Here is a 16499-nt window from a genome sequence, read left to right as displayed (position 1 = left end):
GTACTTTGATCTGGAGTCTGGCGTCCGAAGTGGCAGCTTAACTGGAAGGGAATGGTTCCTGAGGCTCAAGAAGCCCATTAACAGAGATGTATGTTCTAAATTACACCTGGCACTTGTGTGTTTCCCACACTGATGCATACTGTTGTTTATGCAATATATATTGGTCAGTCGATAGCATGTTTAATCTTTCTGTTATTACTACATGTACTAGTGACTTTAAGACAGTAAATCATATGATTATCATGGACCAATCTCAAGAAATTTCAAGTAAAACATTCTCTAAGTCCACATGAAGAATTAATGCTCACATTGTTTCCATTCCTTGTCACTGTTTGTCACTGGGATATTAGTTCAGAAACGTCTCTAATACTTCAAAATGCATTTGTGATAGTATTCATAATTTTAGAAATTAACTTGTTTGGGGAAAAGGATCAGGTGTTAAATACAATATTGATCTTTTAGGGTGATCGTCCAGATTCACTTGATGACAATACTGTGTTTGAGTATACCCTCCAGTGTACAGACCTCACCATAAACACTGTAAGTAGTCCTAAATGTTGTTGCGTTTTGTTTAAGTCATGAATGCAATGAAGAATTAATAATTGACATTTTTCCAATGTATTTCTCTATTCGTTTTGACATTGTCATCCTGACCTATATGTAGGTTGATAAACTGTCTTCTAGACTTCAGAATTTGTTTGACATGTTTGACAAAGTCATCCTACCCTCTCCATTGATGATGACATTTTCTCCCAACCTACATAGATATTCACATTGTCAAATATGTTATCCTTTAGCCTTGACACAATCTTCAAGACCTTCATGATATTTTCACACAACCTCTTCATAAGTTTTCTTGCTGTCTTCCTCACTTCTTTCCTGACATCATCGTTGATACCAAACTTGACAGTTATGTTGATAGTATCTTTCTGACATAACATTGAGACCAAGTATTACTGGCACTGACTAGCCGACCTCAATATTGATGCTGATACTGTTGTCAAGACATTGGCATCTGATGTTGACCACATCTTCATAGGACCTTGTCATTGATGGTGACACATTCTTCGTGTGACCTTGACAATTTTGACGCCTTCTTCAAGACTTCAACACTTGTGTCTTCATATGACCTTGACATTAGCATTTACAGTTTGATATAGTCGGTATTCTGCACCTGACTATGAATATTTGCACTGTTTTACTTGCCTCTGTCATAACTACCTTCACTGTTCATCTACACAATGCAGCCATGCATCAAACAACTTTGATTGTTGCTTTTGTTGGTTCTGAGTAGTTGCTTATGTGTCTATCTGCTTTTTGTATATAAAAACTTGGGCTTTGCTTATTAGATTTGTGGAGTAGAAGTCCTATTGTTTGTTTAGCGGTACACACCACTTGGTCTTTTTGCAAATCCTGACGCAGTGAGTAGTATGTAGGGCATGGGCATGAGGGTTGCATGTTGTCACCCTGTGAGAGAGAGAGAGAGAGAGAGAGAGAGAGAGAGAGAGAGAGAGAGAGAGAGAGAGAGAGAGAGAGAGAGAGAGAGAGAGAGAGAGAGAGAGAGAGAGAGTTTAATTATATATTATCATTTGAAACAAATATATTATAAAACGTATAATTACATTGAGATATAAAGCATGTGTACATAATCATTGTTTGAATAAGTTAGCACAGGAAATGGGTCAAATGTAAGAATGCATATAAGCATGTTCACATGTAGCCCAAACATACATGACAAATTTAGTATTAGGATAATGACAAGGACCCTTAGAGCTTTATGCTCAAATTCAAACACTGCATAGCCATGATAGGTAGGCCATACCAATTCTTGTAAACATAATAATTTTTGGGTTTACGATACAGTTGAGAAAGTGTTGAGAAGGTAGCTTCTTGTTTCAGGTATTTGAATAAAAAATTACTTTTGTCCACTTAAATTTATGCAATGTCCAAGAAGATTATGTAGAAAAAGTAATTACCAGATGATTACAGATTATATGATATCTCTTTTCCTTTGAATCACAGAATGGACAAGTATGTATTTTTTTAACTGATGCTTACTAATATTTTCCAGTTTTCATTACTTTTATTGAACCAGTTTAGGGTGTTTCTAGGTTTTCTACTATTTTTAGCTGAAACCTTAACCTGTTGAATTAGTCCTAGCTAATGTCATGAATTTATTACCATCTTATACCAGCAGTATTGCTATTTGCCAGACGTGTTAATTTGATTTCTGATGAGACTTTCATTCCAACTCATCTCACTTAGAAAACATTCACATCACTTGATTTAGTCACAACTTTAGCATGTTTAGCCCTCCACTGATGCCTTGCCTTGTAAGACAAGATCGCCTTTTTTCTTGTTTTACATATGAGCCTCACTTTGGAAGTGTTAACAAATATCTTTTTTGAAATATGTATTTGATTGACCAAAGACTTACTTTTGACACATTTGCATTTGTTTTGTTGTTTTGTTTTTTTCAAGAGTTAACATCAAATCTTATCCATCTTATATTTGTCTATATTTTTTTTAAATTTTGCTACCTGTGTCTTAGCACATTTGCCAAGAAAAAATCAACTTATGAAGACCAATAGGTCTGGATTAAGTTCCTGTTGCAATGGTAGATGTAAAATAAACAACTGCTAAAATGATACTGAAATACAACCTCAGGCTACTAGACTCACAGAACATAGTTTCCTTTTTCCTTTTTTACCATTTTCTTTGGATCACATAAAGGACAAGTTTGAATCTTTGGATTTAATGTTACTAATATTTTCAATTTGCATTACTTTTATTGAAACAGTTTGGAGTGTCTAACTTTGCTATTGTTGCTGAATCTGTGTAAGTTAATGTCATGAATGTTTTTGCATCTGATATGACGCTTGTTAACGAAAAGCTACATGGCTCAGCAGTCTTGCTATTTGCAGGACATGTTCCTTTAGTTCGTTATGAGATTTTCATTTCAACCCATGTGTCATTAATGTGATTAACCAGGTTGATGCATATATTTTTGTTCTTTTTTATCTTTTTTTTTAGTTTAAGAATTAGATGACTTTTATCCAACAGAGATTTTCTTTTAATGTGTTGTATCGATAATGTTTTCGGGTACAATGGACTTAAATGTTTATCAAGAACACAAATACATAAAATTTGATCTTTTGAAAATGCCTTTCATTATTTTGAAACATTTAGACTAATGCTTATTAGTAGATCAGTATCATTGCATACTGTTTAGCTGAGCCATCATGTAATACAACATACATTTGGTACATTTGTCTTCAGGTCATATAAAGCAGGTATATTGAAAATACTTTTGATGATACAGAATCCCAGTTTACAAGATTATGTTTCATTCCCAAATGTCTGGTGTAAGGGACTGTCTTTTATTTTTATTTTTATGATACGCAGATGATTTGTCATTTATGCCTCAAGATAATTATTTTTTAAGAATGCTTTACGCATTTAAAATTGCAATTACTGTCCTTCAGGCAGTTGCATATGTCATCAGGACCTGTGGCAAATTATGAATATCATACAGGTTTTAATTGTCATTTTTGTCTTCTTAGGCTCATTTCATCTTGCTGAGGGTTCAGATTTTGGATGTCAACGACAACAGTCCAGTGTTCAGTAAGGCTCCCTATGCTGTCTCTGTCAATGAGGTAAGTTGATAATACCTGGTAGATAGAGAGAGATGATAAAAACTAGATAGTTCACTCTTATTTGGGGGCTTCAATTGCTGTAAAGTCACCTGCAATTGCCAGCAAATGTGACATTAAGCATGGACATTACACTTGCCCACAAACCTTAAATCAAGCTTGTCTCAAGTTTATCGTTTTTCCCAATTATGATTTTGTGGAATGTTCAAATGTTATCACTATTTAATCTAGTACACTTTTAAAGTTAATTTCCCTCTTGCCTTAATCAGAATTCCTTTCTTTGTTTCAGCTTACTCCAATTGGTACAACAGTGTTTCGAGATGTTACAGCCACGGACTTGGACTTCGATTTCAACAAGAACATTGTGTTTGATATTCTTCCTGTAAGAGTTGCTTTCTACATTACTCATGTTCTTTCTTATACAGCAGTGTAAAGGAAAACAAAACTTCATAAATCATTCTATTTAACATTGTTTGTATGGTTTTAATTTATATGTCTTTTTCAAACAAATTAAATGTCTATTTGAGCAATCGATAATAGTTAGTATGACTTACTCTTTCAGAGTGCAGGATCAGATAAATTTGCTATTGATATCCCATCCTTGGGATATGTGACAGTCAAAAATACTCTGGATTTCGAGGTCATGAATGCAGCTGGAAACACCAACTACGTCCTGTCAATCAGAGCAAGGGTATGTATGCAGCATAGAATGTGATATAAATTGCAATTTATCTAAGATGTCTTAATGAAGCTGTTCGTAGCAATGTTCTTTTGATCATGTCTACAAAATACATGTCAACAATTTCTTTCTTCCTGTAGGATTCTGCTGTACCACCAGAGGTTCAAAGAAGCAGTACAACCACCCTGAACATCACAATAACAGATGGAGATGACCAGAAGCCCATCTTTGAATATCCAACATGTTACACTGATACTGCAAATAAATGTTTCAACCCATCCTACTCAGCATCCATCGTATCGGGACAGTCGGTAAGTTTGTCTGAAATACCAAGTTATCTTTTGCTGACATTGGGTTCAAATTTAAGTATCCTCGTGTTAACGGTTTAAGAGCACCTAAGAAGTATTTCTGATTACATGTCTTATATTCCCAATACACTAATATTAGGTCTTACCTTTGAGAACATGTTGTTAGCACTTGGATGGTCAAATAACCATCCATGTCTTGTTAATTTTAGAGTGATAATGCTTCATCGAGTGAAACGAGTCAGTCAGGAGCCATCTTGTTACCGTCACATGATTTCAAGCCCCTCCATTACAGTCAAATGCATTATTAGTGCTTACAAAATCATCATCAGTTCAAGTTTGTTTCAAATGTTTTTGATGTATGTTTTCATTAACGTAGTGAATCTCTTACCTCAAATAACTTATTTTGTGGCACAAGCTTAGCGACAAGTGACGAACACTTTAGTGTGTTCAGTGGGCTTTGAACCGTCTACCTTGATTGCTTCATTAAGCACATGGTTACATATTGTTTAGGGGCTCAAAAATAGGTGAGGCTCGAAGACATGTTGCATAGGGGTATATTTGACGAAAATGTCTGATTTGATGTAATTAACGAGGGACTGATTTACACCAGGAAGAAACACATTGATACTAATGCGTAGCGGGGGTAGATTTATAGGATTTCTACTAGCCCGAATAGTGACAACATAAAGCAGTACCCCCCAAAATGTTTGAAAATTCAACTAGCCCTTAGGATATCTTTAACATTAACAAAACTGGTCTGGGCTTGCGGGCCAGTGCTAATTGCTACGCAGGGGCCAAGAGTCAGGGGGAGTCGTCATATATTTTGAGGGATATCTTCAGGGAACACAGCTTCAGATAACTTTGTTGAAAATGTGTGAGATCAGTGATGATAAACATCGTAATCTGTGTTCCAGCTTGGCGAGATTTCTGTATTTCCAATTCCTGCTTCCAACCCCAATGTTGCCATCAACATCCAGGCCAGGGATCAGGACACTCTCAACAGCCCCATTACCTTCACAGTGGAACTGAGTGAGCATTCCGTCACCTACATATGAATACCAGTGACTATTTTATAAACATCCAAACGTCACCATCTTACAAATTTGTTAAAAAGGGTACTTTCCTTCTATCTCAATTCCTAATTTATAAGTGGCAGGGGGAATCCAGTCCAATAATGCCTTGAAGAATTGCCTTTCTGAGTGTGCCAGGGTTCTATGATAATGGCTACTATTCACAGAATCTTACTGATGTTGATCATTGGTTTATCAGCAAAATACCAAGCACACTATGTGATTGATATCATGAGCATCGCTCGACACAATTGGGATACGATGACATGCATCAACTAAGTCAGCGAGTCTGACCACCAGATCTCGCTAGTCCCCTCTTACGACAAGCATGGGTTGCTAAAGACCCATTCTAACTCGCATCTTCATGGGTTTAATATAAATGAAAAAGCGTTCAAAGACGCACTTGAAAATTCACATGATGCTAAGTTGATGTATAGTCTAATAATTTCAAAAACATCCAGGCATGATAAAAAGAATGAGTACTGTTGCGACAAGTTTCTTATATAGTTATACCAAGGAATTCCGCCCATCCCTTTGTGTAGAACCTATTACTTGAAAACTACGCTATGGATTCTTTACAAATTTAGGGAACAGTCTCCATACTTTAAAAGAGGTACAGTGCAAAGGTTGTGTATTTGAAAATATGAATTTTTGCAAGTTTTGAACAGAAAGTTTGTTTTACTTCAACACTTGTGCGACCTGTAACTTGAGAACTGCTTTATGGATTCTTTTCGAATTCCAGGAACACTTTCTATACCAATAGGAGAGGTGCCGTGCAAAGTTTGGTTTTGATGTGTGTATTTTCTGAGAAAACATGATTTTTTTCATGTTTCGAAATTATTGTTTTTTTAACTTCATCATTTGTGCTACCTATAACTTGAAAATTTCTGTCTGATTTTTTTAAAATCGGGGATACAGTTTTTTTACCAGTAGGAGAGGTGTAGTGCAAAGTTTGAGTTCGCTAAGTTGATTTTCTGAGAAAATATTGCTTTTTCATGTTTTGAACTTAGAAATATGCTGGGAGTCAAAGTCAGGGGTATTTGTGAGCCCTGTGCACTTATTGCCTTGTTTCTATCAGTGTTAGTTCAAAACTGAAATAATACAAGAGACATGTTTTTTTCGTCAGCTGAACCTCGTGGATATGAGAATAGATTTCAAGTGACAAGTGAGCAAATCTCAGGTACCAGCACCTACAGGGCACGGCTTCAATTGGTAACAGGCATTGACAGAAGTCAAGTTAGAGATCTGAAAGTCATTATTCGGGTAAGATTTCAGAACTAAATGAACTTTCCTTCAACTCAATGTCATTATGCTAGTTATATGCACATGATGTAAAAAGTTCATGTTAACTTATATTCATAGACTACATGGTACTCTTATGACCATTTGACTTGAAGTTCTCAGGTGTGAACATAGGGAAGGGAACAAAGAATCATGTCCCTGTTCCTAGATCCTGTTATTGAAATTCTCCTGGAAACAAGTGGGACTTCGATTTGATTGAGAATTGTGTCTGTTTTTAGAATTCATCTTGAAACTGTTTAATATTTGTTAACATAATCTCTTAATGACTTGTTTATTGTTTAGAAGTATGCTATCCAGGATCCAGATGTTTGCATCTTTGTTGATTCACTGGTGTCTTAGGGCAAAGAAAATATTTTCTTACATATAGAACTACACCTATATACATGAAGGCATTGTTACCCTAACCTTGGATTTTGTTTCCCAGGCACGAGAATCCTCTGCCAATGCGCGATACAACCGTGCTGTTGTGTATCTGACTGTGGCCCAAGCAAACAATAACCCACCCTCTGTGTCAACATCCATCGGCTCTCCGATTGGGTACATCCGAGAAGATGCTCTGGCCCGAGCTTTTGTCAAAGACCAGCCGCTTCAAAATCCTCTAAAGCTTGTAGTTACAGATGCAGATATTGTAAGTTGAAAGATTAAATGTGATACAGATCAAGATATTGTGAGTGAGTGAGTGAGTGAGTGAGTGAGTGAGTGAGTGAGTGAGTGAGTGAGTGAGTGAGTGAGTGAGTGAATAAATATTGTCTAATGCTGCAATCATCAATGTTCCAGTTACGTCACAGTGACTTGTCAACAATCGGGTTTGGATCAGTCAAACCAGTAGTTGATATCATGAGTAAAGTCCAATGCTGCTGGGATGCAATGACACTCAATTAACCAGGTCACCAACCCTCACAACCTGTTCAACTTTTCTGAGGCAAATTCTACTTGGAAATCCTGATGGGATGAACATGATATAATAAGTTGATGGATAAACAGTTTTATGTCACACATACTGTACACTGGCAAATGAAATGTTGAAATGGAGGAGGTAATGCAGACCATAAACGTTTCTTTGTGTCCTGTTGTTTCAGGCTGCTGGAGACACCCGCCAGAGGTATACATATGAAGTTACACCGTCAAGTCCATTCTTTGTGGATAACGATGGTTTCATCCGAGTAACAGCTGGAAACTTGGATTATGAGTCTGTGCAACAGTACACATTTAATGTGAGTAGCAGTCGCAGTGGGAAGAGATCAAGGAACTCCTAACTTTTCACTTTTAACAATGCAGAAATAAGTCGTGAACATTACATCTAAGTTTATATCTCCAGTGAAATCTGATACTGCTTAGCTTATTTATTTGCTTTGTGTGGGATTTGCTTCTGATGGTATGCCATAATTTGTTTCTTCTGTTTAGGTGATTGTGCGGGAGCAGGACACCACACAGCAGCGCTCAGGAAGCATCAGCCTGACAGTCAATGTTGTGGACATCAATGACAACACTCCATTCTTTGTTGGAATCCCGTACAGTAGATCTTTGCCTGAAGGGGACTACACACAAGGAGCTGGAGAATTTATTGCCCCTATAGGTCATCGCTTGTTTGTAATAAGGATATTGTATCATTAGCATTAAGAGTGAATCCAGCTATTGATGAGCCATATAAGGTGACTTTACAGAAGTGTGTTGGACCACTTGCTTTATCCTCAACTGATATACTTTCATGTTGAAAGCAAATGAAAGCAGTGCAGTGGTGCACCAATTTCAAATTGTTTCTTGTAGAATAGATGAAAATATACTTCATGGCTCTTTAACATCAAGCTGGGGATTGACAGAAACATAATTGGTTGCTGATTTACTCCTGTAGGTACAAGCCCAGGACCGTGACTCAGTGGACACAAGTATTACGTATGAGATTCAGAGCGTCTCTACCGGAGGTGCTGGCAAGTTTACGATAAGTAGTACCAATGGACAGTTGCTTCTTCGGGCCGTGGTTGGACTTGGTGAGGAGTACACGATCATTGTCAATGCTACTGACAGCACCGTACCAAAAAGGAGGTACTTGACTTTATGTTTTTGATTGATTTGATTTTGATTAGCAGGGTTAGAAACTAACAGTTTTCGTCCGCTAGTCCTTATAATGATAACATATAGGAAAACCCTTAAAAAGGGAAAATTTCTACTAGTCCTTATGATACCTTTACCATTGGGCAGTTTGGCAAGGACTATAGGACTAGTGCCAGTTTCTAACGCTGATTAGTAAAAATAATATTAGAAAATTGCATCCTGTCTGCTTTTAATGTGTTAGTGAGAACCTGTATAAGTTTACTGGTCAGTCACTTCGGAAGTGATTTCATATTCAGAAATTATTTTTATGTATTTATGTTTCCAGTTTCATGGAAAAGGAATAATTTAATAGAATAAACCAAATGATTGTAGTTGAACTATGAGTGAGATATTTTTCTTCTGTTATTGTTAATCCAATCTATTGTTTATCCACTAGGCATGAAGGACCTGCATTATTAATGGCATATTTGCGTTATATAATTGGCAAAATTTAAAAAGGCTATATGTTCTATAGATATGAACCAAATTGTATTAAAGCTTTGCATATGTCAGTGTTTGATTCCAATCATGCCACTAAGGTCAGCTGTCACAAGATTGGCCTAAGTTTGATTGCTGTTAATTTCAACCAAATCATGAAATTAATGTTTTAATGTATTGAGGTTCTTGTGAAACAGATTATTTGCCTTTTGATAAACTTGTCCAGTTCCCTTCTGTGATTGTTCTGACTGTTATTGTCCTTGTTGCAGTGCCTCAGTACCTGTCTATGTCACAGTAACATCCTCTGGCAACAAAGACCCCCAGATTCCAGCAGGACTGTACACAGTCTATGTCAGTGAAGGCATTGATGCTAACAGGGATATCTTCACTATACCGGTTTGTTGACTCTGTGGATGACATTTATAGTAATAGTTGATCATTAATTTCGTGCTTCTTAAATTGTAAGAATAAAGTGCTTTCCTTCAGAACCTATTTTTTTATGTTTTTTTATGATTAATACTGTTTGCAGTATTTACTTATTTTATTTGGATTTATTGAATCATATTTATTAGTAATGTTATTGTATATAGTGCACTCATGGAAATATTGAGTTTGTGACAAGAATGTTGATATTTCATAGTTATGAGAGACAATGCAGGGAGATGAGGTGATTAGAGGATATTCTACTGAGTAGTGGAACACATTTTAATGTTTAGACTTTTCTTATGATGTGAAAACAAAGATAATGTTAGATTAGTAATTTCTTTTACTATTCATGCTGATCATTCTGAAGAATGTTTAGACAATTTTGATGACATCTTTTGCAGGCTACAGATCCAGATAATCAGCCTCTTACATTTTCCATTATTAATGGAAATAATGGCAATACATTCTCTATAAACAAGTGAGTTTTTGTCATTACTTTTCTATTTGAAATTTTGACATTGCTTTTGGAACAGCAATGTTAAAAGTTAGGAAGTGTTCTAGGTACTGTTTTTAAGGAGAATGTCCAATAGTGTAGATGCTATCACATGAAGACAAGTTGTATTTGTAGAATGTCCAATAGTGCAGATAGTATCACATGAAGACAAGTTGTATTTGTAGAATGTCCAATAGTGCAGATAGTATCACATGAAGACAAGTTGTATTTGTAGAATGTCCAAAAGTATAGATAGTATCACATGAAGACAAGTTGTATTTGTAGAATGTCCAATAGTGCAGATAGTATCACATGAAGACAAGTTGTATTTGTAGAATGTCCAATAGTGTAGATGGTATCACATGAAGACAAGTTGTATTTGTAGAATGTCCAATAGTGCAGATAGTATCACATGAAGACAAGTTGTATTTGTAGAATGTCCAATAGTGCAGATAGTATCACATGAAGACAAGTTGTATTTGTAGAATGTCCAATAGTGCAGATAGTATCACATGAAGACAAGTTGTATTTGTAGAATGTCCAATAGTGCAGATAGTATCGCATGAAAACAAGTTGTATTTGTAGAATCAAATGATAACCACTGGTTTGACAGCTACAGAGGTTCAACAATAGTAATGATAGCATCAGATATTTGCCATTGGTATTGCTATTGTCACAGGTTTGATAATGATGTTGATGTTCTTTTTCAGTAACGGCATTGTGAGCAACCGTGTGACACTTAATCGAGAGACAGTACCGGAGTACAACCTCACCATCACTGCTGCGGATCTCGGATCTTCTGTAAGTGCCACTTCCAAATTAAGATAAGTTACTATGTACACATGACTATGTGCAGAACTGTATCATGTCTCTTACAATTATGAGCAAATTCACTTAAATGAAGCATGACTTGAATGTGGGAACATGTTACTTTTACAGCCAGCATCCACTGTGTTGAGAGTCATTGTCACCGATGTCAACGACAACTCCCCAGTCTTCCTCAACAGTATCAATAATAGATACTTCTTCAATGTCCAGGAGGCTCAAACACCCCCTGCTACAGTGGGAAATGTTGCTGTAGGTATTTCTAAGTGGCTATAGTATTGTTCTTCTTAATGTCAAGCTAGGTTAAGGTGTGGAAGTGATTGATTGTTCTACATATGTTAATGCAATGCCAAACATACAGAATTCCAGTTATACCAGCTTGTATTTTTCTTGTTATTATGTCAGGCCAGGTTATGGTGTGGAAGTGGCTGATTGTTCTACATATGTTAATGCAATGCCAAACATACAGAATTCTAGTTATTCCAGCTTGGTATATTCAATAGAATTGTTTTTTATGATTTCAGGCTGTGGATGGTGACCAGAGTGGTACACCCCAGGCGACTGTCATATATGACATGGTTGGACAAAATTCATTGTATGTAAAAATTCCTTGTTGAAATTTGTTTATTGTGGAGAAATGTAGAGACTAATCCTGTTTTCTTTGTCATTTACTATGTACCTTGATATCAAATGACCCAAAACATTAACCTGTGTATAAAGTTGGATCAGTGATCATAATGAAAAGAACTTTAAGTTTTTTTGAAAACATGTTTTATTTGAAATTGAACTCTTAAAAGTAGTGTCAAAACATGTCAAAATGTCAAACTCCCTTTCCAAAATTGATGATTAAATTTGTTTATTAGTTAAAGATATTCAGTGATAAGAAAAACTAAAGAAAATATTTGGGGACCAAAGACAGACAGACAGACAAACAGACACATATATAAGAACAATCATCTTGAATGTGACGTTAAACCCCATTTCATCTCACCTCAACAGTTTAATTTCAATGCACATTTGTGAAGTTTTCAATGATAAAATTGTGTCATTGTCTTGTTTCTTCCCAGCTTCCGTATTGATGGTCAGACTGGCGCTATTACTACACTTGTTCCTCTGGACTTTGAGACCCAGAAACAGCATGAGTTCACAGTGAGGGCGAGTGACTCGGGGGCTTCACCCAGGGCAAATGTAGCAACAGTTGTCGTCAGTGTCATTGATACACAGGACAGCATACCACTGTTTGTTAACGTTGACTATGAAGGATCGATACAAGAAAACCTCAACGGAACATCTGTCCTCACAGTTTCGGTAAATTACTACTGTGAATCATTTCACCTTTGCTTAAATATGTTCATCCATCTGTGAACACCTTGAATTGTTCCACCATTACCATGATATTTCATGAAATATTTGTTAATCCAGATGGCTCCATGACCTCAATGACCACGTATTCACTTTTAAGGCTCTTTCCTCCCACATGATTGTTGCATTCATCAAGATGAACAGGTGTGTAACATAAACGTTTGTGATTTTCAGGCAATTGATGCAGACCAGACAGACAACATTGTCTACCAGTTTGCTGGCGGAGAGTTCCAATCATTTTCCATCAACCCATCAACTGGTGTTATCAGTACTGTCATACCACTAGACTACGAAACTAAGAACCTGTACACTTTGACCGTGACAACATCTGATGGGGTGAACACAAACACTCTGTCATCCACTGCCACTGTCACCATCAGTGTTATTGTAAGTAGAACTTTTTGGTTGCCACTATTTTATTGATGATCAGGACCTAATATTCCTCAGGTAGATATTGTAACTTTTACAATTGTATTGTCAGTATGGATTCTCTATTCAAAAACTATAAAAATCTGTTTACATATTAGTTACATAGTTGATCTTGTTGATGCCACATAAGTAGAAAATTGCCAAACTCAAATTCTGTATTTCAGGACCAAAATGACTTTACCCCAGTGCTAAGAACCACCAATGGTGTTGACGCTATCACAGTATTGGAGAATCTAGCTATCAGTGAACAGCTGGTAGACATTGATGCAGCGGACAATGACCCACCGGTAAGTAGAGCATGCACAAAGGTTTCGTTTAATGTTAACTGGTTTCGTACAGGCTTGAAAAAGCTTTGAATTTTAAGGTCCATCTTAAAAAGCCTTGATTTTTGTGTGTGTGTCAACCATGAAAAGCCTTGAAAATCACAAAATTACGTTGAAAAGCCTTGAATTTGTACAAATTGACTGGTTAATCAAAATATTAAAGCGCACAAGAATATCTACCAAAGATGTTTAATTGAGATTTATCCCATTGTTAGATTTGTGTGACAAACACCCTGAAGAATTCATGACAGACTTAAGTTATTCTTTTGTTGGGTGAAAAATAAATCTTCTTTGAAAATGTGTGATGGTCATACTGCTCTTTAGGTCTTACTAATATTTAGCATGCTGGATTTAATAATGGCAGCCTTGAAAATCTTTAAAAAGGCCTTGGATTTTGGTGTTTACATCTTTATGAACCTTGGTTAAGCATGTTATGTGTGGCAGTTGATTGTAAATTTTTAGAATGTTGTACTTGGGGATGCTGTATTAACTTTGGTTTCCTCATGCATTTTTTTAAAATGTTTCAGAACACCCCTAACAGCCGTGTGATGTTCAGTATCGGCAGTGTGGTACCCACCTCTGGCAGACCACTGTTTTTTATCAACCCCACCACAGGACAACTTGTGTTGAGCAACCCATTCACCGATGATCCTCGTGTACCTACATATACGGTGAGGCCTAGTTACTGGTTTTGTTTTTCATATACCAATACAAATAGTGTCATCCCTTTACATGTTTCAGTTCATCAGAGTAATTACAGTGTAGCGGTATGTAACATTGTTTTAGGTCACCGTCGTAGGCACCAATGAAGGAACTCCACAACGAGCTGGAGTTATCACTATAACAGTAACGGTGATCAGGAACACGGCACCTGTGTTCAACCCCACTACTCTCCAGGCTAATATTGATGAGAACAGCATCACTCAGGTCGTTCCCGTCATCACAGCCACTGCCACTGATACTGACACTGCTGTGAGTACTTTGTTATACATTTTTATGTTCAATATATCACACTCATAAAGTATGTAATGTCATCCTAATTCAGATATGTTTTGAGAAATATCTATTTTAGAGTGTTAAACACATATAGAACAATTACATTTATCTGGAAGAAATAGATGTACACTAACATGGTTTTGTTAAGCTTCCAAATCCTCTGAGACCACCAGTACCCTTTGACTTATTGCAGAGCCCCTTCAATGTGCTGACCTACACACTGCGTGGTGATGGACCTGCTATTGATTATTTCCAAGTCAACTCTGCCAGTGGAGAAATTCAAACCCGAGCCTTACTACCGTCAACTACTGATAGATCATTCACTGTAAGTAGTGCCATAAGAAACATCTTATTGTGCAGAGTGACAATACTAATATCTGGCATGAGTTTATATGTTGTGCAGTGTATGTTCAGGAATATGTACAACAACTGACAGATCATTCACTGTAAGTTGAGTGAAAACAAACATCTTATTGTGCAGAGTGACAATACTAATATCTGGCATGAGTTTATATGTAGTGCTACAACTGATCAGGAATATGTACATTTATGGTGCAGTATATGTTCGGGAATATGTACAAATATTTCTCTTATCTAAGCTAAGTATTGAAGATCACTTCTCTCTATCTCTGTGTATTCAGTAATTCAGTGGATCACAACTTCAACTGTTTCAAGATTACATTTCATGTATTTAGAATAATGCAATATAAGCATCACAATGATAACATGTCCTGTACCTGCTACATGTGTACTCTACAGCTTCGTATTCGAGCAACCGATGGCGGTGGACTGTATGCTGACTTGCAGATTGATCTTACTGTCAACAAGAACCTCAATGCACCCAGTCTGAATCAACAGAACTACACTGAGACCATCTTTGAGAATCGTGCTTTGGGATCTGCCATTGTTACTATCAGGGCTACTGATGCTGACAGACAGGTAGAGTAAAAACATCTTTTCATTCTTTCTTTTTATCATTTTATTTTTGTATTGTGTGATCACATAATGATTCTGTTGTTATACTTCCATACTTGATATTTTCTCATTGAATGTGTTTTGTTTTGCAGCCCCCTCACAATCAGCTGTCTTACAATATAACGGGAGAGGCCACTGCTCAGCAGTTCTTTGCTGTCAACAGTCGGGGTGAGATCTACCTTATTAGATCTCCTGCAGAAAACCAAGCTATCAGCGCATTTAATGTGAGTTCCACTAAAACTACTTTTGGAGTAACAGAGCTGTAAAAAACTTTATTCAGTGGGTACCTTAATAATGCATCTAACAACCACATTTGTCTTTCACAGTAGTTGTTTACAAAACTCAGGTCCACTGTTGATACATGGTATTGCATATTGTACAGATGCAGTGACTTTCCTTTGTTTCAGATGATCGTGGATGTCCGTGACCAAGGCCTTCCAACCAACAGGCCAGCAAATCCCAACCCAGCCTATGTCATCATCAATGTGATACGCAATGCCAACCCACCCGTCTTTTTCACTAGAGAATACAACCGGGTCATTCCAGAGAACACAACAATAGGCCAGTCTGTTGAAAGAGTAGTCGCTACAGATGCTGATACACAGGTACTTGTTTATTCAGAAATATCATTTACTGACTAATAGTGTAAACTATGGACGATGGTAATTTAATAGACCAAACCAATGTTCCAATGATTACATCCATTTGATCACAAACAATGTGTTGTATGATGATATATATAGATTGACTGATTTTATCATTTATATTTGGGTTATATTGAAACTACTATTAACACATCATAATAAACAAGTCATAATTTCTTGTATACTTAAAGATCAATTTGTCGATGTAAAGAAAGACAAGTGAATTTTCAATACCAATTATTTGAGGATCAGATGACAGATAAAGAAAAACATGACTTGGATCAAACAAAAGGATGCCGTTGCCAATGTCTTCTGGTTATATATAGAAAGTAAACTGAAGATTAACTTTATGTAGTACTTCTCAGTAGTGGTTGCAGATTACTGATCAAGTGAAATACTATTTGAAGGTCGCTTTTCTTTTAACATTACAGGGAAACTTTGGTACACTGAGATACAGCATTATTGGCGATGGGACTGCTGATGAC

At 36.5% G+C, this 16499-nt stretch overlaps 1 protein-coding gene and 1 long non-coding RNA gene across 2 annotated transcripts; both read left to right on the top strand.

Annotated features, from left to right (window-relative positions):
• The first annotated feature begins 3356 nt into the window (after positions 1-3356).
• Positions 3357-14489, top strand: LOC139467548 (cadherin-99C-like). The gene is made up of 22 exons (XM_071249082.1): positions 3357-3365; positions 3564-3656; positions 3943-4035; positions 4216-4344; positions 4473-4643; positions 5555-5669; positions 6837-6973; positions 7437-7640; positions 8092-8226; positions 8417-8602; positions 8865-9055; positions 9811-9937; positions 10369-10445; positions 11171-11261; positions 11400-11537; positions 11810-11880; positions 12353-12593; positions 12822-13034; positions 13241-13363; positions 13927-14070; positions 14186-14371; positions 14472-14489. Exons 1-22 carry the CDS (start codon positions 3357-3359, stop codon positions 14487-14489), a joined length of 2892 nt encoding a protein of 963 aa, XP_071105183.1.
• Positions 14490-15512: 1023 nt separating this feature from the next.
• On the top strand, positions 15513-16499 carry LOC139467921 (uncharacterized). Its single transcript, XR_011653655.1, has 3 exons — positions 15513-15594; positions 15778-15975; positions 16446-16499. It is a non-coding gene; the product is annotated as an uncharacterized lncRNA (long non-coding RNA).

Source organism: Haliotis cracherodii, unplaced genomic scaffold (genome assembly GCF_022045235.1).
Source record: "Haliotis cracherodii isolate W230 unplaced genomic scaffold, xgHalCrac1.p SCAF_2, whole genome shotgun sequence".
NCBI classification, from domain to species: domain Eukaryota; kingdom Metazoa; phylum Mollusca; class Gastropoda; order Lepetellida; family Haliotidae; genus Haliotis; species Haliotis cracherodii.
This window is presented reverse-complemented; position numbering and strand designations above follow the sequence as displayed.